The 26278-nt window shown below is 38.9% G+C and overlaps 2 protein-coding genes across 3 annotated transcripts in view; one reads left to right on the top strand and one right to left on the bottom strand.

The window, feature by feature from the left end:
* LOC130568748 (lipopolysaccharide-induced tumor necrosis factor-alpha factor homolog) overlaps positions 1-3421 on the top strand; it is a 6830-nt gene extending 3409 nt beyond the window's left edge. For both annotated transcript variants that reach the window (XM_057357753.1, XM_057357755.1), the window contains one exon: positions 5-3421. In XM_057357753.1, the coding sequence (XP_057213736.1) occupies positions 5-113 (109 nt within the window). In that variant the 3' untranslated portion in view covers positions 114-3421. The remainder of the gene's footprint in view (positions 1-4) is intronic.
* Positions 1508-26278, bottom strand: mrtfba (myocardin related transcription factor Ba). Its single transcript, XM_057357752.1, has 16 exons — positions 26113-26278; positions 19787-19995; positions 14689-14754; positions 12847-12902; positions 12521-12596; positions 11679-11840; positions 11376-11548; positions 11153-11296; positions 10410-10660; positions 9719-9887; positions 8797-9561; positions 8577-8699; positions 7519-7686; positions 7302-7424; positions 6463-6523; positions 1508-6225 (listed from the first exon to the last, which is right to left on the bottom strand). The coding sequence occupies exons 2-16, from the start codon at positions 19920-19922 to the stop codon at positions 5738-5740; spliced, it is 2961 nt and encodes a 986-aa protein (XP_057213735.1). The 5' UTR covers positions 19923-19995; positions 26113-26278; the 3' UTR covers positions 1508-5737.

Below are 26278 nucleotides of genomic sequence, written 5' to 3'. Positions count from 1 at the left end.
GTAGGTGTGTAGCTGGGTGCTGCCTGGTCCCATTTTGTATGAAACGCTTTAGAGATGTTTCTCACAGGTGCTCATCCTGTCACAAAAAAATCTGTAATGTAGATAGATTTTGAGGCACAGACGGTGTCATTTGGTTCCTGGTCTGTGACAGTATGACTGAAGGTCCCCCAGAAAAGACTGGAACTGGATTTTTATCCAAAATCTTTGGACGGGACTGTTCGGGAAAAACAAAAGGAACTGTACTCAGGTTCAGCAACTGACTATTTAACCATATTTCTATGGTACAGATCCTTACATGCAGGGCCCAACGCTCGCAAAGCAAAATTTAATTTCAAAGTTAAAAGTGGTGAGTAAAAAGGACTTGAATGGAAACTTTATAAAGAACTTCAATAGTTTAAATTGAGGTTTAAAGCTTGTTCTATTGAATTTGCGAAGTGGCCTTCCAAAAATGCTGATATTCAGTATGTCAGCACTAGGATCCTTCACTGTTTGCATCTCTCTGAGCAAATGACTGATACGACACTTTAAGGCTAACATTCGACGCATCACTATATTTTATTAATATGATCTGATGTATTTTTGTGATATGAAAGAAATATATGTATGCGTATATATAGAAGTTATATGTACACTGTAAAACTTTGCTGTAGTTTTGTGGCAGGTTTGCCAGTAACATACTGTAGATTTTATTTACAATTTTGTTTTAAACATAAACTTACCTAGTTCTTATATTTTCATTCATTAAACAAGACTAAATATTTTAGGTCCATTTTCTTGTTATAACGTATCATAATTTAATACGTTTGAACTATTTTTACTAGAAAACAAAACTGCTTAGGAAGAATGTCGTTTTTTGCAGTGTTGCTGTGCAGTGCCAGTGATGAGACCAGTCTCTTTATAGCTCATTTTGAATCTCAAATGTCAAAGTGTTTTATTTTGATTAAAGATGAACTCAAATTGAAAACACTAATAGGAAAGTATTAAGTAGTAATTCAATCTACAGTAAGTTGCTGGCAAACCTGCTGCGAAACTACAGCAAAGATGTACACAGTGTATAATGTTAACCAGAGATAATATTTTACTTACCAAAAACGTGAAAAAAAATCTTTCTAGAATCCATAGAAAATTTTAAGGGAATTCATGGTAAATACAAACTGGAAAAAACAACCGTCTACACACCCTATAGGACTTTTAATCATTATTTTATATACTCTACCATAAATCTTGAAAGTCATCAAGAGCCCAGGTACCATTTGCACAGATACATCATTTTTGTAAAGTTTAAAGTGTAAAGTTTACTCTCTTACTGTATGTACAAAGGTCTCTTAAGACACAAATAAAGTAATAACAGACACGTTTTGCATGTCATTCCTCTGGTATATTTAAGAGATTTTAAACATCCTCTACGACAGCATTTGCACAATACATCTCATTGACACATGATGGCATATATATATATACCTGTATCTTTAAAACTATTCACAAATTAGAGCTCATGGAGGCGTCGAACATGTATAAAAATATGTATTACATCCATTCAAATATATACACAATGTGCAAAACAAATGGCATACAAATGATGATTGAGCTCCCGCTTTGTGGGAGTAAATATTGCCCAGTGTCATCACCACTGATAGATAATATACATTAATATCCTTAAAAAGGGCATGACAGTTATATAGATGAGTCCAGCAGACATTGTTGAAGGAAGGGCTAGATACAGTAGAACTTGCGCTTAAGCTTGACAGCAGCTGAGCGTTGACATTTTGCAGAAGTTTGCAGTTCTCAGCTAAAACAAACATCCATGCAAATAAGTGATGTAAGACCAAGTTGATGTTTTGATATCTGATCAACTGCATATACCATGTACAATACAGCACTGTGTATAAAACACAAGTTTGTTGACTTATTGCTTTGCTCTCCAACAGTCCTTTTTATATCGATAACAGTGCTATTATATCGACACAATTCCTCTTTTTGTCTCACCAGAAGAAAGAAGTTCTCACAAAATTCAACAGACTCTTAACCACCCAAAATTACAGCATAGTACAATATTTGGCCTCTTTGGTAACTGTTTAGTTTGAATGCCATTAAAGCCCTAAAACACAAGAAGCATCAATTGTTGAAAACTAGTAGGGCCGGTGTTCAATATTTTTCACTTATCTGAGATTTCATAGACATTTCATAGGTGTACATGATATATTACACCAGGCTCCAAACGGACATGTGTGTTTTAACTAGATCTGTCCTTAACGCTACAGTACACATGGCATTTTTTCTTTTCTGGAGAGGCCACAATTTGGGCAATATGCAGAACAAACAGTACCAAGCCTTAAAAACACAGCCGATGAATTCTCAGGCCTCTGAGCTAATGACGACAGACAGACGACAGAAGCAAAACCGCTGATAAAAGTTTTTATAAAAGCTCATCTGTAAAGGTGCTCTGCTGCCGTGCGATTGATCCATGATGAACCGTTCATCACTGCGGCATGAAAGTGCTGTACAAACAAAATATAAATCGACACAATCGGATCAATTTCCCTTTGGATCGAACATAACTTGCACATATGGATGTGAGTGGCAGTGAACATGTATTGCCTTGCTTAAAGGGATAGTTCAACAAAAAATGAAAATTCTGTCATCATGTACTCATCCTCAGATTATTCCAAATTTGTAAAAATGTATTCGTTCTGCTAAACCCAAAGAAAGATGTTTGGTCAGTAACCAAACAGATGTTTGGGGGTCCATGGGGGATGACATCTGTTTGGTTACTGACATTCTTCCAATTATCTTCCTTTGTGTTCAGCAGAACGAAGAAATTTAGACAGGTTTGGAACAACCTGAGGGTGCGTAAATTATGACAGCATTTTTTCGGGGGTAAACTATCCCTTTAAAGCAGGGGTGTCCAATGTCGGTCCTGGAGGGCCACTGTCCTAAAGAGTTTAGCTCCAACTTGGCTCAACACACCTGTTTGGAAGTTTCTAGTCTGCTTTGTGAGACCTTGATTAGCTGTTCAGGTGCGTTTGATTAGGGTTGAAGCTAAACTTTGCAGGACACCGGCCCTCCAGGACTGACTTTGGACACCCCTGCTTTAAAGGAACGTGAATGTTAAAAATACATCCAGAGCAGGAAATAAAACGGTACAATTTTCCATGAGGTGGCTAAAGATAGCACATGAAAAATAAGTACAGATGTAATTCTGAAAACAACAAACAGAAAAACCTATGACAAAAGGATGTGCTTCTCTGAAAGATATTACATCGAGTCGATTATTCACATGCTGCAAAGATATTTCATTTATACAGATATTTCATTTATACAGATATTTCATTTGGAACGTCTGTAGGCATTTTTCTTTTGGGACTCTTTCCAGAACAAAAAAAAAACAGACCACACATACACACATACATAAACAAACAAACATGCATACACACACACACACAGACACTCACAAAACAAACATGGATCTACACTCACACACACACACACACACACACTCTCGCACGCACGCACACACACATATATATAAACAAACATAAAGACATTACATGATGACTCATGAAAAGCAAAACAAAAACAAACAATTGAATTTTGTTATCCGACACCCTCAAAAAACGATTTAAAGGCATAGTTCACCCCTAAATTATCCTTAATTCACCCCCATGTCAATTAAAACCTGTATATGAAAATATTTTGAGAAATGTCTCAGTGGTTTTGTGTCCATACAATGGAAGTCAATGGGCACCAATGCTGTTTGGTTCCAACATACTTCAAAATATCTTCATTTGTGTACTACAGAAGAAAGAAAGTCATACAGGTTTGGAATAAGTGCGAGTAAATGATAAAACGTTTTTTCATTTTTGGGTGAACTAATCCTTTAAGCTGCCAATCTCATATAACATGCAGTGTGACGTCAGTAACAGCTTTAACCGTCTAAACCGATCAACTTCTGCTACGTAACTCCAGAGTGTTTTGCATTTCCTAACAGCTGGACAGTACAAAAATCCCAGACGTTCATACATATTGAAAAGGCCATTGTATTTAGTGTGAACTATGATGGCTTCAATTACATCATTTCTCAAAAAGAGTCTCTCAGCATTTTGTTCCATGACATCAAAAATAAACCGAGTGAGAACTTAAAATAGAAAGTACACTATGCTAAAATTAAACCATATATCAAATCATTGAAAAACACAGACACATACAGTATGGCGCACAAAACTAATAGAGTCATTAAACGTCAAACAAACAGCATTCTATGAATGTGACGAACGTTTTCACACACAGACAATGATTCACAATTCACATACACACAAATAATGGGTTGGCTATCCAACAAGTAGTTTCTATTTTTCTTTAAAAATGTTCTCAGTATTTACACAAAACTGGATTCGTCTCAGACTGTTTAACAACAGTGGAAGAACTGATCGTCTGTTGCACACAAAATTTTTCCTTTTACTTGGCTAAAGTTGGAAACTGGTCTATGTTGTCATTTCCTTGTGTGGCTATGACTAAAAAGATGATATCTGCAATATCCTAAGCCAAACCAAGTCAGCGACTGCTGTTTCCATTTAAGCTTGCAGAACATCTTCACAAAACAAGAGTCAGTCCATCTCTGGTCTCAAACCATGTGTCATTCAAACTCCTTAGAGAGAACCACAGAGAGGCAGACTGTCTAAGTGTTTATTTTTAATGAAAAACAATAATAAACAATTAAATAATATAATTTAATCTTCATTAGGTTTCTGTTGCTGTTAATGTAGTCAGCGCTAAAACTGGGGATTCTGGGAAATGTAGTTTGACTGAGGTGTCACAACTAAGGATGAATCTGACAATCTCCTCCTCTATAGACACTCACAATGAAAGGCTGGACACATAATGGTGATGTTGCTCAAGGTCACTGTCAATTTTGTGCTAACAAAGCCAACTTTTGGCTCAGTTCAAATTAGTTGTGATACTTGTAGACTGACTGCGAAACCAATTCGATGTCAATGGCACGTGAACAAACACGACATGAGCAAGAAAGCTAAATTCAATCTGCTCCAAGTAGCTCCCTCTCAGTGTGGCACGAAAAGGAGAGCACAGTCAGGATTAAGCCAGCAGAACCCGCTTTTGTGCCCATTCCCATCAAACAAGAGCATTAACGTGAATAAGAACAGATGGTGAATAGAACCACAGCATAAGGCCCGATTTACATTTCGCATCTAAAACCGCGCAGAAAACGCGAGCCGTGTCGCTTTCTCTCTTCAAATGACCCGCGGTGTGCGCGCGGCACTCCGCAAAGTTGAACTATTTCCTCCTCGATGCGGCGCAGATGTGTCTACATTAAAAATAACGAATATGCACGCGGAAAAGACGCGAAATGTGAATCGGGCCTAAGTATACAGCAAGCTGTCTCAAAGAAAGTTGATCACATACCCAATCGCGACCTCAATCGTGGGCCTTAAAGAGATGGTTCACCCAAAAATAAAAATGATGTCATACCCTTATGCTGTTTCAAACCAGTCAAATAAAAAGACAGCAGCATCAACGTTCTTTTGTGTTACACTTAAGAAACAAACAGGTTTAGAAGAACACAAGGCTAAGAAAAATAAAAACAATAGGGTGGTGAACTGTCCCTTTAAGAACACAAACAAATCCCCATTTTGATTACTTCAAGACCGCCAGTCAGACAGCGTATTTTGAGGCGAGATGTGCGAGTGAAGAAATGTGTTTTAAGGACAGAAAGTGAATCCTCTTAGTCCCAGTGTAGCTGCAGGTCATGAGTGTCCAGGAATTCAGAGTTGATGCCCAGTGGGTTGAGTCCGCCTATGGGCCCGGGCATAGTAGTAAGATCCAGCCACTCCATGTTGTCCATGGTGTCCTGCAGACCGAAGGAGAGGGAGGAGGAAGGCAAGGGCGGGTCGGTGAAACTCAGCTCGCACGTGTCCATCGGCGAGTTTGGCGGCTCCAGGATCTGGTTTTGCAGTTCGTCCAACAGGCCCAAAGTCCTCTGCTCTGGTTCTGGGTCCCCGACAAGCGTGCCCTCTAGAAGGGCCTCCAGCTGGTTGTCAGAGTCCAGGGAGGCCAGGCTGGGCATGGGCTCCATGAGAGCCGGCGGGTGTGCCATATGAACCTGGGCGGGCGGTCTGGAAAGGGCGGTGTTGATAGGCAGGGTGATGACACTGGCGGTGACAGGCATCATCTTAGGCACAGAAGGGTCCTGTTGACTAAAGGGGGTGATCTCTGCAGAAAACAAAATGAGGGGCGGCTTGAGGACTATCATGAAAATAAACATCTCTTTTACAGGTTATTGTGTTTTTATTCTTTTTTTCCTGAATGTTTTGAAAGGTGTGGGCAAATTAAGTTAATACAAATAATTAAATAAATGACAAACACATTTATTAAGTAATATTAAATAAAAACATTAATATATGACTATAGTGTACATCAACCATATCTTCAAAAATATGAAGAACTCACCTCCACTTTCTATTAAAATGTCAAAAAGATCATCCATCTGTTGACTTGTCGCTGTGGGAATCTACAGATGGACAATATAAAACAGATGATTTTTAATTTAGAGAGGAAGATAAAATAATTTGTAACATTCTGAGACAATTTTCCATGTTCTGTAAAAAACAAAGAGACAAATAAGATTTTAGGCAAAATGTCTGCACTGTTCCTCTCTATACTAAAAAATAAGATGTTAAATCTTTATTTAAAAAAAAAAATGGATTAAAAACGTCTGATCTAATCATAATCATAAAAGAAGTAAAATTATTTTAAAAAGGTGAATTAAGATCACCTAAAACTTTTATTGGAATTTATTGGGAACAGATCAACAGCAAAAAAACTTTTTTTTGCAAGGGAACATAAATGACCAATTAAAAATAGATGTCTTTTTATTTGGAGGGGAACTTAAAAGACACCAAAAAATAGATTTGTTTTTCTCTGGAGGGCAACATGAATGATAAATAAATACATTTAATTATTTAATTTTTCACTTTTTTTGTAAAACTTTGATTTGGGTCAAAATATCAGCACTGTTCCCGTTTATACAACAAACATGTTGTATTAAACAACAACCTACATTTTTAAATCTCACCTAAGCCTGATGTACTGTATTACTTAAAAAAAAAAAACAGAGAACAAGACTAGAAAACCGGGGGACATTCTGCTTAAAATCTCATTTTTACAACACTGAAATGACATAAAATGAATACACTAGTTTTTTTTGTGGGGGGGTATAGGGGTGATTTAAGGTCAAACAACCCCAGATGCTATAAAGTGTACATGCACGCATAAAAAACGCAAATCACCTCTGAAAGTGTGGGGTTCTGTAGGCTGCGGGTTTGTTTGACAGCCTCCTCGTAACGGGGTGGCTCTCTGTTTTTGGGTGCCTGGTTGAAAGCTGAGGACTGCTGGATGAAGGAGGACTGGGGCTGAAAATGAAAATCAACACTCAATGCAGATCAGCGATACAAAACAAAAACACTTTTTCAACTCATTATAAAAGGAGAACTAATTTATGTCTACCTTATTTAGTGGCCCATTTATAAGAACGGGCGGTACGGGGGATACTTGAGGAGAGATCCTTTGCTCTGGGGAGCAGCTCAAGAAGCACTGAGGTATCTCCAGGCCAGCTCGGTTCTCACTAGCACCGTGTTGGAAACCTGACCCCTCGCTGGGGCCCACAGCCAGAGTCTGTATGAAGAGAAAACCAACATACCATCCGTGACCAACCAAATAACAGCTACTACATCTAAGAACTCAAGTTTCTAAATAAAGAACCACAACTTAAAATAAAAAACAGAAACATCAAGTTAAGGCCACCTCAGGTCATGCTGGCTTGCGTCCATAAGGCGGAGCTGTCAATGAAAATGTTATCAGCTCATCACAACCCATGAGCTCTAGTTCCTTGCTCCCTTATCCAGGACTCGGGCAAGACTCGCTCACTATGTCAACGGTATGGGAATGTAGTTCTAGGGGAAACCTTAGCACGATTTCCCACTGCCAGGACAGACCGATTACAGCAGAGCGAAAGGTTCGAATAAGACCAGAGACTAGCATCCATCTCATTGATGAATGACTCCTCTGGCCAGACAAAAGTAGATGATCCCAGTGTTAACAGATAAGAATCCTACTGGCATGATTACTGTTCTTTCCTGGATTACACAGTTACTCCAAAACTTAAACTACAACTTTGTAGAGTGAACAAATGTAGTGACTAACCGATTTATCGACCGGCTAATTAGCCGATATTTGGCGATTATCTTATTGGTCTGTGTCCAATAATTTTTTTTCCAATTATTTTGTGTTTTCTCTTTTTTGGCCAATGAATCACACTCAGAACTGAAGTGTATGGAGGGAGAGGGTTTTAACCATTGTGACACTAATGGCAAAATGTTAAACAGGTTCAACACCACCACCTACTGTTAGTGTCAACCAGATACTGGCACTGAATTGTTTATAATTTCAATAAGATACATTGTGACACCCCTAACACTTACTAAAGAGAAACGTAATCACAGTTGAGCTGAGCATCAGTCATGATTTGCTTATCAGTCATTATACCGGTGCGAATAAAGACTGACCTGAACTATGTGGTTGTGATTGACTAGCTGCCGTGATGAACGACTCTCAGCTTTGGTGGGTTGCAGCTGGGGGGTCTGAATTAATCTCTGCCCTGACGGTGAGACACCAGCCTGCAAGACTGACTGCGAAGAACATTGGAAATGTACACAATCAATAAAAAGTGATATTGTATGGGTCATCAATGTCTGTTTTGACAAAATACAGTAACTATTTGTTCACCTGTAGTTTGACATTAGTGTTGGGCAGCTGGATGGTAGTGGTGTTATTTGCCAGGGGCATTGGGAGAAGTATCTGCGTTCCCCCGTGTTGAGTGGTAAGAATAGTCTGGGGCTGTCCTATGACCCCTTGATGTCTGATAATAAACTGGGGGAGGGGGGTGGCGGTGACTTGGTGGAGATATGGATCCTCAAGCTTCACCAGCGTTGGTGTAGTGTGTGAATTCAACGTGCAGTTGGGAGGGACAGTGCTTTCAGTTTTGACAGAAGCCAACATGGCGGCCACGCTGGAAATGTTGCTGTTTTCCAAAGGTGGAACGACGCTTCTTTTTTCCACCTCCAGCTGCATCTTCAGCTCCTCCACCAGCTTCTGTTCCTGCTCCAGTTTACGCAGCAGCTCCTTGATCTGACGCTCTTTTTCGTGTAGCCTCCGGTCCTGTTCCTCAGGAGCCGCCTTTACCACACTGCTGCTGTTACAATTCTGTGCCTCCATCGATGCCTCCTCTCGCCTGTGAAGCTCTGTGGAACCAGGGGAAACGGGTGGGGTAGAGCTCATATTTTCTGAGGTCTGCTGGGAGGGTGTGAGGGTTGTAGTGGCACTGGATAATTCCATAGGGGTGCTGGAGGGCTGTGTGTTAGGTCCGGTGCAGTTGTTGGGTGCAGAAGCGATTGGGTTTTCTTGGAAAGGTTTAAGCCGTTCAATAAGGTCCGTTTTTGTTCCTGACACTGGAAGACCACGTAACTTTAACTCCATTTTCAGCTCTGCCACCTGCCAATATAAACCAATGTGTTTAGAAATCAATCGCAAGCTGCTACCAAAGACGCAAAACAAACTAAACCAAATTTATATAAATGATACATTTATATAACTGTGTATAATATGACATGTGTAAAATATTACATTCTTTGTGGGAAGTAAGTGGTACCTTCATCTCCTCCAAGTGGGCTGGTAGTACACCAGCCTTGCGGGTGGAAAGGGTGCTGTTAGGCCGCACAGGTGTTGCTGTTGGCAGAGAAACCATGATGGAGGCTGGAAGGTTGCTGGTGCTGTTGATAGCCACTGTGGCACCGCTATTTTGTCCCTCTATTACAGGCCTGGTGAGTAATGTGCGAGGAAGGACGTAGATGAGAGAAGAGAGGAACAAAATCACTTAACATTACAGCAGGAACAACTGTGTCGTTCCACTCCTGTTCTCAATAAATAAACGCCACTGAACAATGCATAGGCAAAAAACAAAGGCAGTTAAAATGCACACGAACACAAAGAAGCAGAGGAAAAACCTCATCGACTTCCTGCCATCAATGAAAATCACCAAACAGGATTTGTTATTGGAAACTAGGTAATGGGGTCCTGTGGGCCACTGGCCACACGATACTGTGTTTTTAAGACCTAAACCAACCATATGCAGTGATTATACAAATGGTTGACAAAGGACAGGCCAACGCAAGGCTTCAAAAGCATGGAATGACCTTTTACAACATACCAAACAGGGCATGTTAAGACGTCAAATGGTTTGCAATAATCGAACCAGGTGCCTGTGCTCAACTCAGTGACTGCATTGGACAACTGGGCTTTATTTATTGATTACAAACACAAAACCGGATGTCATTGCTCACTTGAGTGGTGCAGGAAGGATGGTCTGGTAGTTATAATGCTGTTGTTGCTGTTGGCTGAGGATCTGTAGCTGCAGAAACAGCTGTTGTTGTTGTAGTAATCGAGCGTATGACGAGTCCATCGGGGCTTGGTTGGGTTCTTGTTTCTGGTCTGGGGGAATGTACTGATGATATTTTAACTTTTTCACACGTGGCTTGGCCTCCTTGCCCCTCTTGCTGCGGCTCCTATCTCCGGGTAACTTGGGTTGACTTTGCTGTAGATTGAAAGAGATTTATAGAAACTTGTAGCATGATGCATTACATCGGAATCAAGGCCATTTTAATCAAATTACATTTGATAAAGTGAAATGTGTAATTTGTGTACCACTAGAGTCAACCAAATGGAAATGACAAAACTAACTGCTGTTTACAAATTTTGTAAACACACCAGTCTGCTACTGGTCGAATAGTGCCTCCCCATTAGGCATGTCACGATATCAGATTTTCAATACACGGTTATCGTGGTCAAAGAATTGCTGTACCACTATTATCACGGTATCTCCTGCTTTTTCCTTTTTGGCCAATAAATAATGTAATAAATGTAACTACTGTGACTATTTAGGCAAAACTTTACACAAGTGCTGGTTTTTTACAATATTATCATAGGTGTAGAATTAACACAATATCGCTAATCATTGTCTTTAATATCATGGTTATTGACAATACTGTGACCCCCCTATTCCTCATAATTGTGCCCTTTTACTGACCTTTACAAGGGTGGGTCCGGATTTCACAGGGGGCATAAACGTGACTGGCTGCTGTGGCATGGGCACAGGAGGGCTAACCTTTGGTCGATTGGCGGAAAAAGGCTTGAGGAAAGCTGTTGAAGTGGTTGTGACTGTAGGTAACTTCTGTAAAAAAAAGCAAACAAATGATGAGCCCAAACTTCTCATTGTGTTCTGTCTCTGAAGTCAAGCATACAGTACCTACCTGTAAAAGGTGATAGGGCAATGGTGGAGACTCTTCCATGATCCGCACATCTCCGGGTGAAGCAGCAGAACCTTGGGACTCTTGACTACCCGGCTGCTCAGGTGACAGAGCATCCCCGCTGTCCTCATCTATTTGGTAGTCTTCTAGAATTTTGGGGTACTGCATCTGACCATCTATCCAATTATCACATGAAAGAACAGAGGATAATCATTCTCCATTATACATCCACATTTAGGACACATTATCTTGTCCGCCCATTAAGGACACGTTTAACAAGTTTGATATTTGGATTAATATAATCACCAATGATGGCCTCCTTGACGCTGGAGTCTACAGGCAGGATGTTCTTCTCCACCAGCTCCATAGGCCCGGGCCGCTGAGCGATCTTCTCATTCAGGTCATCGGCCAGTCGAGCTCTCTTCAGTTTCAGCTGCGTGGCCTGTAAAGAGGGTTCGGCCACAGTCTCTGCCAAACCACCAAAAACCACGGACAATCAGCGCCGCAATTACACAAACCACTCTTGAACAACCATCACAACAATCAAGACCAAACGAAACCACGGCAGTAAACAATAGACAAGCACTGCATGGCTGGAGAAAGTAAGGTGGTTGATTCAGAATCTGGATTCATCCCAATTTCAAGAAATATTTGAAAATCCTGTCATTATTCGCAAAACCAAATTACTTCTGTGGAATAGAAAAGAAGAAATAATGCTGAGTTTTCTTTTTTATTACGGAGACCAGGACTTTGCATTTAAAGCCTTAAAGTGATAGTTCACCCGAAAACTCGTCATTTACTCACCCTCTCATCATTTTAAACCTGTTTAACTTTCTTTCTTTTGCAGAACACAAAAGAAGATACTTCGAAGAATGTTGTTAACTGGTACCCATTCACTTGCATTGCTTTTTGTCTATACAATATAAATGAATGGGTAAAATCACAGTCTGGGACAATATGAAGGTGTATGAACAATGACAGAATTTAAACTTTTGGGTGAGCTTTTCCTGCAATGCAGAGTCCACAATTCTGAATATTGACCTATAACAATAGATATCTGTAGGTCTGAAATGTGGTCAACGTAACCTCTGTTTGTACCATGCCCATTTGCTGCCAATGTACCTCATGCGACGTGAATGGAAAATTACCTTGTAAAATGTGCATCCGTACCAACTCAGCCCTTTCTGGACGGCTGCGGATCTTGTGCTTTAGGAAATTTTCAGTCTACAGAGAGACAAAGGATTCAGAGTTTAAAATCCAAATCCCTTTGCAATTCACGGATAAAAGCAACCACTCCAAAGAGTTTGCGATGATCCCCTTTGCAAATTACAAACACATTTACAGAGGCCTTAAGCCGCTAAAACAACAGAGAGGTTCATGTGTGTCCCCTCAAGGAACCCTCTGTGGAACCCTCAAGGGGTTTTAAGAAGGATCAGAGATCCCAGATGGCTGAGTCCTGGTGGTCCGCTCTTACCCTGGCTCTCTCAAGGCTGCGGATCTGTTCGTGGAAGGCTGCCGGGCTCTTCAGGGCTGTAAAGTCACACATACAGAGCATCAGTCTCTGGAGGACACAAGGTCATCACCCACACACTTCAAACACACGCTGCGCTTTCATCAGCTCCGGTCTTTCAAAGTGCTGCTTACTAGCATTTGCTGTAGTGCCTGGTTTCACATGGAGATATTGCTCAGAGATGAAGCGAGGTAGAAGGACACACTAAGATTAACGTACTGTTAGTCGCAAACTTCAAGCTAACTCTTATCTGCAGGATGATTTACAACGATTGATGGGAAAGCATGCAACGTAATCCATTAAGCAAGGTTGAGAGAAAAAGCAAAACCGTGTTTAGCGAGTTTAAACGCTGTCACGTGTTGCTCACTAACTGGGTTCGAACGGAAAATGACTGAGCAATAATGGAACAAACTGATGTGTTTGTTTGATGTGCGGCGGTCATCCATGGCCCGATGACAGACGACTATGATGTAAAAAGAGAGAAACTGTGGTACAGCAACCACAGCAACAGATTTCCTCTCTTGAATGCACATTGACAGGATGTTTCAGTCAACATTAAAACAAAACTGACTTTATTTACTTTTCTTACGGCACCTTTCTAGTCTCATTATTCTTTAATCAAAAAGTTTGAACGGGCTCGGCCTCTAAAATGATTTTACTTTTTGTGTGACATCACAAATCCCTCTACTTCTATTTTTTTCCCTACAGCCAATCGTCTGTGTTCTGCTACATAACACCTCCTTTGTACTAGCCAAAAGAAAATGGGTTTTAAACTGCATTTCAAGTGGATATAATTCGTATTATGGAGTGCAGCAAGGATGGTGTATTTTTGTAGGCTAACCCAGAGGTTAGCATCGCACGGGTTTCCTCATCCAAAAGCCTATGGATTTTCCTTTAGACTTCTGAAAGATCGCAAAAAAGAAACTCTGTGATTAACACATTTTTGTGGCGTTTAGACGTTTTGTCTATCAAGATCATCTTTACGAATTAACACAACATTTACAAAATTCGAAGCCTAAATACAATAAGCAAAAGTAAAAAGCTAACACGAGGCTATACTTGCTCGACATCGACATAAAGCCTCCAGCCGTCTTTCAAACTGTATTTATTACATCCGTTTTTTTAATTTGTGCAAATGTTTGTGAGATATTTATGTATGATGACGTTCATAAGGTCCCCCAGATAGCGCAGGTATGTCGGTAATATGTCTGCTAAATATCTGGAGATCTGCTGTGTAAAAACATCTGATTCTCATTCTAAAGATAAACATCTTACAGACGTCATTACTGGTGTGTTTTATGTAGTAGAATAAAGAGTGAATATATTTCAGGCATTCAACCAAAAACCCATTTAAAAAACCCATTGACTTTGGGGGACGGAACCAGAAGTGCTACCATGCTAACTCACTTCTGGGTTTTGCATACAAAAACACATTATTTCAGCAGTACTTGATTCTGTTTGGTCAGTCGCGTCATTTCAAGGTATGTTACACAATAACAACCACTAAAACTGACAACGCACAAAACTGATCTTGTCGGGTTTATTTTGCAATAACTACCTGCTGGATGTACATCATCACTTACTCAACACTTTGCAACAAAAAACAAGACTCAAAAATAGACTTTTCTGCGTGCCCAGTAACTGAAAATATGGTCAACACAGGAATGAGCCTCAACTGGCCTGAGACTGCCTCCTTAATATTAAGACCTGAAGCCATCTTCAAAATGATCAAGTAAATATAATGAATCTTCTCCTGCCTACACTGGGGCATGCATCAGTATTATATAGCAGGGGTCATGTACTCACGTGGCATGATGCCTTGATCTACGAGCTGCTCTCGGGTACGTCTCTGCTGCAGCCGGAGCTGGAGAACTGGTGGAGAGAAGAAGAAAGGTTATGCTCTTAACCCAATCAGACTTTTGAACACCTGGTTAACAAATCTGCATAAATACATAAACAGGGGAAACTGAGCAACCGAGATCACACATTTCCTCTTTACCATTACGTAAGAGTCACCATTCAAAATAAAAAATAGTCTTTCCTGCTACCAAAACACCGGGGCACTTGAGTGACCCTTTTGAAGCACGCTGTTCTACACACACTTCCTGGGAAAATTCTGAAGACATTTTTCTTTTGTCTTTTTGGCTGAGCCTCCCGGATTTACTTGGCTGATTATAATAACATCTTAAATTGGTCAGAGCTGTCTGAACATGTCATTTATCAGAAAATCAAGAGCTCTGTCAGCAGGGGTATTCATTAACCAAAATCCTTAAACGCACAAGGCCAGTGCAAAATTTTTACAATTTAAGTCAAACATCATTTTTTGTTGTAGTTAATATCCTGTAGCTTACATAACAAAGAATGCCATTAGCAATGCCAAGGTCATGGTTTTAAGGAAAAAACAACTTTAATGGTAAAGTACTGCAAGCTTTTGTAAATTACCGCATTTTAAAAATGAACATTGATAAAATAACACCCGTTTGCTGTTAATAAGGTCGCCTGAGGTGATGAGGAAAACAATTGTCATTTTACCACTTTCACTATGAATTTCTGCACTCAAAGGTGAGATGTGTCATTTCTGCACCATCAGTTTCACCACACCGAAAAGAAAAAACACTTTGTCGATCACTTTATATACGATTGCTTAAACAAACATCCCAAACTTTTGCCCCAGTTCAGTCAACGCTGCCCAAACAAATAGAGATCTTTTGACTGGGCCACTGTATTTCCACATTTCAGCGGAGTCAAGCTACAAGACAGGAGGAATCTTTTTTACACTTATTTTCGCAAGCTTAGTACAATAAGACTCTATTTTCAAAACCGTATCCTTACCTTGGCCCGATTCTAAGCTTATAAATTTACAAATTTAGCTTCTAGGTACGATTTAGCAGATGTTAAAGGGATAGTTTATCCAAAAATGAAAATTCTGTCATCATTTACGCACCCTTATGTAACTTCATACCTGTATAATATATATTATGAACACAAAGAACGATATTTGGAAGAATGTTAGTCATTTTCAGTTCCGGGACATCATTGACTACCATAGTAGGAAGAATTAAATGGTAGTCAAATGTGCCCGAGAACTCTTTGTTTTCCTAAATTCTTCAAAATATCTCATTGTGTGTTCAACAGAACAAAAAAATACAATATTTTTCCTACTATGGTAGTGGATGATGTCCCAGAACTGAAAATGTGAACATTCTTCCAAATATCTTTCTCTGTGTTCATTGGAACAAAGAAATTTATACAGGTTTCTTTCAAACAATGTAAATGATGACAGATTTTTCATTTTTGGATGAACTATCCCTTTAAGTGTAAGTGTAAAGCAGAAGTAAGTGTGATATCAGTTGACCTCGCAAAAATAAGTACATTAAGTCATTTTTTCTTCAACAGTTAACAATTGCAGCTTGACAGTAAGAAAATAATGTGCCATGAAGTTGAAAATAATGGGGCCTTTGCTACAGTATAACAGCAGGATAACAGATGCATTCCTGGTGCTCTGACTGCAGATGACTCAACATTGACCTTGATCCTAATCAGGTAAATGTTTTACTTGAGGCGTAGAAAACAAAACTTAAGCTGGATGTCAGAAAATGTGTTTACTGTAGATCTCCTGAATCTGCAATGCAAAGATAACAATGCAGCTCTTTAGGTTGAGTTATTTCACATATGATGAGCAAGAGAATCTGAGATGCTCAAGGCCGAATTCTCTCGAAATTCATTCAAGTCTTCTTTAAAAGCCGAGTAAGAATTCAGACGGACCAACACTGCAACTCAGTAGCTTTAAAACAGCTACTAGGAAGAAAGTCATGGAGGTCCATTCAAATGCTTTAAGGCTTTCAAAAAAGATGCTGTTTATAAGGAACAATCACGACTATCCTGTTTTGCATCCGATGCGTAACCTCAAACGTTCGCTGCAGATTATTTTGAGTAACTGCAGAGCAAAGCACTTATCTCAGTCATGAAAGCCTCCTAATTTTCAGTTTTTTTTAAGGGTGTCATGAAAATTTCCATTACACTTCAGCCTAGCAAACACAGTTGAACAAAGCTTCAGAAAGCTAAAAAAAGCTATTCAAAATGAGATAAATCTGCGACAGTTCAGTTTTGAGATATCCACCTCTCAGAGTCGAGCAGCACACAGCAGAACCTGACATGAGGCTTCCTCTGCAGGTGTCATGATGATCCAATTCTAATCAAGCCGCCATGCTATCCGCCCGTCCTTACGAACTCAAAAGATCCCTGGGCTCCAGAATGAAGATCCAGTTCGTCAGGGCTCTCCATGCACAGTTATCAGCTCCTCTGAAACTGGGACTCCCTCAGACCAGAGAGCATTTCTGCTCCTCACAGTGAGAAAGGAGGGGGCATAAAGACCAGGGCATGGTTAACCCTTCCCTGCCAATGAATCCTCATGATTCAGATTGAGGTTTAGTTAGAGTACTGGATAAAACCGCCTGGCAAATGCTTAAACATTATTGTTTCAATGTTGAAAAGTTGGCTAAACATTTTGTCATGCCGTTGGATGTTCACATCAAAACTTTGCCAGTTAAAGATAGATGGGTCATGAAAGTAGATGGGAGCCGGAAAAAACAACCATCATTCAGAAATAATCATCTTCTTCATCATCAACATAGTAAACATCTTCTTTGACAGACCGCCAGAGGATGAGCAACTGACACAGACCACTCACTGCCAGAGCCGCAGCGGTTTACACTTCCACTCGATGTGACGGCATGACCTCGGCATAACTAGAGACCCAGAGGTGCAGCCCTCATAGAGCTGTGAGCCAGCACATGCAGTCAACGCTGTCCTGTGACCTTTCACATGTCAATCAATGTCTGCACCTAAACGACGAGGCAAAGAAAACGACGGCTTCTGTTTACTAAGGACTGAGAGAATGGAAAAAGACCCTCTCCGTCTTAGTGGGCACAAAAATAAAACGTTTCGACTGGAGATCAAACCTAATCAGGATATGCTGTGAATTTCAAAAGGAAGTCAATTGAAGGGCCTGAATTTATACAAGCTGTGATTACAAAGTGGCAATGAATGTGATTCCAGGCCGAGGCCAAATTTCAAATCGCACAATAAATTCACTTTTGACCAAAAATGGCCAAAAAATCTGACTGATGGCAAACATTTAGCCAAGAAAGACATCTAAATCAGATATCTTTGTTGAAGGAAAAACAAGCTAGTACCAGTCTGTACTGCTTGAAGGAAAGGATCAACTAAAAATTAAAACTCATAATTTATTCACCCTTACTGTATGTCTTTTGATGACTTGGTGGAACACAAAAATTGATCATTTTTAGCAGAATGTCCAAGCTGCGGTTTTCCAAACAATGAAAACAAATGATAACCGGTTGTCAAGCAAGATTTTCGACACAACTTTTCAGTGAACAATGACTTCAATTTAAGTTTGTGTATCATTTGGCTTCAAAAAGACAAATTTTATGAATGAGGCATAAGAGATCTGTTTAGACAGAAGCATTGCGTCTACATTTGCCAGTTATTGTGATGTTCCTAACAAGCTGTTTATTAAAAAAGAAACAGTTGATAATGTCAAACATGTGTTGAGTGTCTTCTGTTTTAGTTGTATTTAAAAAAACATGTTCACTTTACTTGAACAAACTTTGGAAACCGATTGCACATAGTTTTTTAAGTTGTCGTAGCTTAAAATGGAATAGTAAATCTGTATCAAGAGTACTAGTATTTTAAGTGAAATTGAGATATTAAACTTGATATTTAGTAGTTAAATTACTCAGAAAAAGCTTGTTCTACTTACTTATAGCTGATTACTTTAATTTTACCTTTCAGTTCGGCTTGAAAAAATAAGGGCAATCGGTTTCCAAAGTTTTTTTTAAGTAAACTGAACTAATTCGAATTTACAGTGAATCTTTTACAGTATGTCCTTTTTGGATCTTGACAGACTCTTAATAAAGATAAGTTGTGTTCTCTACCTAAGCATAATTGTATAATAAACATAATTGTATAAAAAAGCATAATTGTATAATAAACCTTTTTTTGTATTTTATTGTTTTTTCTGCTGAAATTCTCATTCCCGTAATGGGTCCCGATTTGTCCGAGTGCATGGTATGTTTTAATTTAAATGTAATTAAAATTTGTTGACTAAATTAAAAACTATTGGATCTTCTACTAGATGTTATCAAATGACAAAAAGTGACAAAAAAATTACAGAATTGACAGAATCTTCATTTATAATAAAAATGAAGAAACAGTGGAAAAAAGAAGTCCATGACTGATAATCTCATCCTCTGTAACATTTTTAAAGGACTGTTTGCACACACACAAAAATGTACATTAAGTTTGATTTCATCTGCCAGTACCGTTCAAATGGCTAACAGGTTAAAAAATTACTTTATATTTTTCTAGTTAGAAGCTTAATATTCTTGACTTTTTTTATTCTCATTACCGTTACAGGTAGGTTTTTGCACTTAGAAAAAATGTTACATGTATAATTTTCTATTAGAATATACTTCATTAATGTCTTATTATGTATGAATAATAAAAACTTGCTTAGGCATCACGGCTTCGCTTTTTTTTTACTAAAACATGTTATGGGATTGACAGTTTTAAATTGTTACAGAATTTATAAGGCCTTTTTTGTAAAATAAAATTTTGAAATGTCAGTAAAAGTTGCGAAATTAATGCTTTTAAACATGTCACACATTGCTTTTAATGAATAAAAACGAAATTTATGGAAAGTGTTTTTAAGAAAATCATGTTTGACATCTTGAAACCAAGATTTAGTGAGAATCACCCATTGTTGCTTGAGCATTACTATGTGGTTAGTTTGTTACTGAATAGCAAAGTCCAAAGATTCCATTTCTTCCCGTCTAAGGTGTGATCCCTGGGATCAAAGGACTTTTTTATACCCAGAACTTACCGTTCTTGCGCTCGCTGAGGGGGGGCAGCTTCTGGCTGGGATGCAGGGACAGCTCGCCCATCTCATGGGTAACAGCCTCACTTTGTGGACTGGGTGCCAACAAACCCCCAATCCCAGCATCCCCTTGGTCCTCCATGTCTCCTCAGCGAGGAGTCAACGGTCTCGCTGGAGATCAGCAGGAGGTGTGGTCACAGAAAGCTCAGTTCACGCTTTGCAAAAGACAAAGACAGATTTAGGTGATGAATAACGGTCAAAGAGCAGAAAAACTCAAGCAGAGGCAACAGGCTTTGTATTACAAGCAATCACCAAAATCTTTCATAGATTAAATGGAGCATTATATGAGAATGATGTAATAGGTCAAGGATGTGGTAATGTCTGTAATATCACTCTAGCCATGAGAAAAAAAGAGGATGTTTCAAATCTACGGCATATACAGTTGCTGCTCTTGACCTAAATATCTATCAAACGTGAGCAAATAATCTCCACAGGATTTGAATGAATGGACACAGTGTTTGTAAGCCTTTCATTACTTTACATCATCGTGGTGGATGTGAAACCAATAAAAACAAATACAGTCCTCACCATGGTATTATAAACGGCTAGTATACACTAAAACCACATCAGCACAAACCACAGTCATTACTTCCCAGGAAACATTCAGCATTCAAAAACCCCTAGTCATGTCATATGGGAATCCAGCATCTCGTTCTTTTCATGATTTTAGTGGCAGGTTAAGCAACTATTTCAAATGTATCATTCCAAAACAAATGCAGAAATTTTTGCTTATGTGTAATGTGACTGATTTATTTAGCCAATGAGGAATTTTGTCTCTTAGCTGCCATCTGTTAAAAATAAAGCCACATCATTTCATGTCTAGAATAATCTTTAAAAGACAGACTGTCCTGTCAGCACTGTGCACCCTCACAATTCCTGTGGATGCCCAAACACATCCCATCCTAAAAGAAATCATTTGTCTACAAAGTGCTGAATAATTGTTCCTTTCTGTTGCTTCTAACACAATCTAGTCTTTTCAAAAACAATGTCAGCTTTTGAAATATAAATGCCAGCTATTTCTACTGGCTGATGTATTGGGCCTTTTGCATTAAGTAAAACATTGTGGGACCTTTGGTCACTTATAAAAGATCACAAAACATGTTTGGAAATGTAGATACTGCAAAAAACATCATGGCCTGATATGACCCCTGAAATGACTGGTCGCATAATTTATGTATTCTCTGTAACTGTCCATAATGAACGTAATGATCAAGATAACCAATCAGGAAGCTGAACATGATGCACTGCAAATAAACATTCAAACAATAGTGTGCAGCTATAATACTAACAGGCCATGCCTCAGTGTGTTCTTACATAACACACTTGCTAATGCCAACATATTCTTGTTAAGTGGTTATTTTTGCATTTCGTACACTCTCTGTCCTATAAAAGCATCATGTTTGATAGCTAGCTAAACCCACAATTTGTTTATGTTTTGCAGAGGAGTGTGCCAGCATCTTGCACACAATGTGCATGGATTGAAAGTCTGCTTTTAGTCCTTGATAGTCACTGTTGCTAAGATACGATAACCTCCCACACAAATAAACTCAAGCTGCTGGACTACATCTCTCACTTTCTTTACTGTACAGTGTTTATTTTAGCTGGTTGGTCTTTTAGGAGCGTGATGTATTTTAAAAATGGACCTATGAAACAGTCTGTGGATGCAGCTCGATGGGTACAAAAAACACGGTTAGAAAAAACAAAAAGGTTTGAGTATCCAGCTAACAACAAATTTTAGTCACACGCGCTGTATGCAAATGCTAGCATAAACCAAAGAATAAACTGAAATAAAAACATATTCTGATCGTACACAACTGACATCACTTATGAACCCAAAGGTTGAAATGTGCAGCCTAAGGCCGTGTTCAGACTGACCTTGACAAAGGCGCTTTATTAGTAAAAATAAAAAAAACACTGGCAGCGTATGGTTACAAATAGCAGCTGAACGCCATGAATTCGGAGGTAGCGTCTGTGCACGAAGGCAGCCCAGAGAAACAGATAGGCAACGTAACGGAAGTCTATTTGAATTATAATCAGAGCGTCTTTGCAATAACGAAGCACATATTTAAAAACTACAATACTAATTTCTCGATAGAAATGCAATCAGAAGTTGTTGAAAGTGAAAATAAAACTTACATTTATACAAAACTATGCTCCAACGGGCGTTTCGGCCGCATAAAAAATTACATTTTTTCGAGCTTGAGCCCCCTCAACCAATCACGTTCCTCGCATGTTGTTATGGAAACAACAGGTCACTGTCATTCTTTAGCTGTGAAAAAAGAGCTTGATGTAGGGCGTTTTTTTTCAGAAAAGTTGAACTTTTTTCAACCTCAAAAGAGGCTCTGAGCTGCAGAAAAAGACGCCTGTGCTGGCGTTTAAAAAAGCGCACAGGACATTTTTGGAAAACACGGTTTACTCCATAGGATAATAATGTAAAACAGACGCTAGCAGCTTCAAAAAAGAAGTTAAGCCTGAACACAGCCTAAGTTTATTTTTAGGTTAAAGGTCCAGTTTGTGAAATTTAGCGGCATCTAGGGGTGGGGTGGCGAATTGCAACCAATGGCTCAGTCCATCCCTCCCTTTCGAAGCACTAGGGTGGCTGACACAGGATTAAGATGTCATCAGGCTATTGCTTCTCTGCCGAAGGAGATAACATATTTACGAAACGCTCTGTAGAGCAGTTTGTCCATTTAGGGATACTCTAAAGGGGACCCGAGGTGAATGTACTTAGAAACTAGGGCTGTCACGATAAACCGACGATAAATATCACGTGATTTATGCACAGCTTTTGAGTGAAGTACGGGAAAATGTTGCTGCATCCAGAGGGCTCTCTCGTGCTGAAACTACAAATACGCACTGCAGAAGAAGACCATAACAGGTTCTAGAATCTATAGGAAATGCCTATGGACATCTTTTTATCACTGTTACTCAAGCCTCATCAGGTATTTTTATGATAATGAAGTATATTTATAATGATCATGTTTGATGGGTGTTGCTTTATCAAATGCACGTTATAAGCGACTCTAACTCGCACTGCTTTTAGATCGAGCAGCATTTCTTACTGATCCCAGAGACGTGCTTCACGGACAAGATACGCATTAAAAAAAATATCGACACATTGCATATTGCAGCCAGCTCGATTACAATAGGATTTAGTGGTATCGCGATAAATTATCGTGCAGCCCTATTAGAAATAGCTCATTCTAAGGCAATAAAAACATAAAGCTTCATTATGCAAGGTCTTTATATACCTCTGAAGACATAGTTGTGTATATTATATTGCATTTCTGTCAATAGATCCTCCTTAATATCACACATTGCACCTTTAAGAGAAAAACTCACATTTATAATGTACATTGTTAACAAAATAAGAACTTCAACATTTCTTTTTACTCTTTACTCTATAGACATGCCAAAGACTATCGTCTTGGAAAGACATGTCATGTATGACTTTCATCTTCAAAACACAACAGAAGATATTTTGAAGAACATTGGTAACCAAACAACACTGCCCCCCCCCATTAACTTACATTGTATAGACAAAAAACATTTTTCAAAATATCTAGGGTCTGCACTTTTACTGAATAGAGAGATATGCAGGAAAACGTATATTTACATTTATGCATTTGGCAGACGCTTTTATCCAAAGTGACTTACATTGCATTATAATATGTTTCTAAGTATGTGCAATCCCTGGGTTCGTACTCATGACTTTGGCGTTTCTAGCGCCATGCTCTAACTACTGAGCCACAGGAAATGACACCTCACTGAGAAATGACCAGACTTTGTAATGACGTCCAGCAATGTTAAAGAGTAGATATTTAAGCTGAGCTTGTGTTTTTATTGGCTGGACACTTCCATACAAAAACAACAACAAAAGTGTTTTGCAAGAGACATTTCATTTTTAGCGATCTGAGCTGGGACAGTTCACACAGAGATGTGAGTTCTTTCATACTCATACATCATCCTTAAGTCATTTGAAACCTGTATGACTTTCTTTCTTCTGCAAAACGTAAAAGAAGATTTTATAAAGAACGTTGGAAATCAAGCAATATTAGACCCCACTGACTTTCATCGTATGAACACATAACCACAGAGACTCTCAAAATATCTTCTTTTGTGTTGCACAGAAGAATCATATACAGGTTTTAAACGGCATGGGTGAATAAATGTTAACAGCATTTTTATTTCTGGGTTAAATATCTCTTTGAATATTAATGTAATATGTAAAACCATGTGATAACCCTTGTGACTTTAATAACCTAAAGTAGTTCTTGTTTTACTGAAGTTGCAGTTAGCTTTTGCATTGTTCTAGTAGTGAAGTTACAACATTTTGGGGTTTTCTCTGGGAAGATGTGCTCTCTAGTTCTCCTTTTAACAGATCGCTTCTTCCTCACAATGCCAACATGTAATTGTTTAAAGTGAACCCATTGACAGAGATCTGACTGAACCCGATTCTGCTGAGACAGCATACCATAAAAACCATGACTTAACAGCCTGGAAAATACTGAAAATAAATTTCTGTAGCCCAATTAAACAGCAAATCCAGATGATACAGTAAATCTTTTTCATGTGTTCTGAACCGGAGGCAACAAATTCCAGGTGTTCATAAAAGGAAAGTAACAAGGTGGGATGGCACAGGCTAATGTTTCGTCTGGCCCCTGTAATAATCTTTCTCAAAGCAGTTAATAGCTTTAAATATGCAACGATTAAAATGTTTCATTAGTGGGGATCATTAACTACTTATATTTATATAGATGTTATTATGAAGTGTTATATATTACAAGAATATCCATAACAATGCCAAGACATATCAAATGTTGCATATTCAGTTAATTTAATGCCTCCGGATACACTCATTCAGAATTTCCACAATCAAGTAAGATTAATAAAAGTGACTGAAAGTGACAGGAGGTCAAAATACATCTCTGCTGAAAACAATCACAAACTTTAATGGTTTCTGGGCTGTCGCGATTAACCGACGATAAATATCACGTGATTAGCACAGCTTTTGAGTGAAGTACAGGAAAATGCTGCTGCATCCGAATGCCAGAGGGCGCTCTCGTGCGGAAACTTCAAATATGCACTGCAGAAGAAGACGCGTTCTAGACTCTAGGAAATGCCTATGGACATCTTTTTATCACTGTTACTCAAGCCTCATCAGGTATTTTAATGATAATAAAGTATATTTATAATGATCTTGTTTGATGGGTGTTGCTTTCTAAAATGCACGTTATAAGCGACTCAAACTCGCACTGCTTTTAGATCGAGCAGCATTTCTACTGATCCCAGAGCCGTGCTTCACGGACAAGCTACGTATTACAAAAATATCGACACATTGCATATCGCAGTCAGCTTGATTTCAATAGGATTTAGTGGTATCGCGACAAATTGTTGTGTTTACCATTAAAACCATTATAACATTCTATTGGTCCCTGCCTGCCAGATAACTTCCCACCAAAAGACCCCAATGCATTACCAGTAGAGAGAGCATTATAATTTTCATTAAAACTAATACAATTCCTATTATAACCACTAAATCCATTGGAATTTCTGTAATGGTCTCTATTGTTTATTTTAAAGCAAGTAAGGGAATAATAAATAAATAATTCAGATCGTATTGCGTTTCAGCTTGTCGGTGATGTAATCATTCATTTAAAAGCAAAATCACATAGAGCAAAGCCCGAATCCTTCCTACGAGGACTGCGGAATTCCATTTCGGACATTTATCACTGGCGATGACATGAAGGGCAGTCAAAGATCCTCCTATATAAAGTTACACTTATGCATGACTCAACTCATGTCTGATCTGAAGCCATTACATCTGTTGGGTTGTTTACAGTTCAGTGACAGTCAGACTTCAAAAGGATGCATAACCTGTGTGTTTAACATTACTGTCCTGCAGAACATAAAACCATCTAATAGCATCTACAGTATTAACGTCATTTCACAGAAAGTCTCGACATGTAAATATCACAATCTTACGACAGACATGTAAAACAACAGATCATAGACTGTTTACAGACATAAGTTAGCATGCTAGTACCTCACAAAACCTCCAAGAAGTGTCTATAATCTTGACATACAGAAGCGATTTAAAGCAGCGACGGCTGTCATTTGACAGCGAACCAATATTTTAGGTTTAAATTTTTAGCGTGGATAAATCGGATGTACATGGCAGCCATGCTTCGTATTTGTCAATGGATCAATCATCATATCATCAGACAGCGCGACAAACAAATCACTTACAATCACATTACGTCAGATCGTACCTTAATCCCTATGGTTGTGTCTCGCTTGCATCTGTCTCGGGCCCTTGGTTTAATGCTCCATAATTGTCCTTGATTTGATCACCCATGTACCCAGGGATTGATACTGTTTTTCTTTGGGACTGAAGTTTTTTTTTTGAGGAAGTAAGATGGCTGCTGCTGGTCTGCA

This window comes from Triplophysa rosa, linkage group LG18 (genome assembly GCF_024868665.1).
Source record: "Triplophysa rosa linkage group LG18, Trosa_1v2, whole genome shotgun sequence".
Taxonomy (NCBI): domain Eukaryota; kingdom Metazoa; phylum Chordata; class Actinopteri; order Cypriniformes; family Nemacheilidae; genus Triplophysa; species Triplophysa rosa.
Note: the sequence above shows the minus strand (reverse complement) of the source record. Positions and strands in the feature narration are given on the sequence as shown.

Bases quoted from the DNA above. Each gene is read 5' to 3' on its own strand.
- mrtfba (XM_057357752.1), bottom strand. From the start codon at position 19,922: ATGGAGGACCAAGGGGATGCTGGGATTGGGGGTTTGTTGGCACCCAGT. The intron at 14,755-19,786 runs GTAAGTTCTGGG...TCTCTCCACCAG, and splicing joins CCTCAGCGAGCGCAAGAACG to TTCTCCAGCTCCGGCTGCAG. The intron at 6,226-6,462 runs GTGAGTTCTTCA...TGTTTTCTGCAG, and splicing joins CATTTTAATAGAAAGTGGAG to AGATCACCCCCTTTAGTCAA.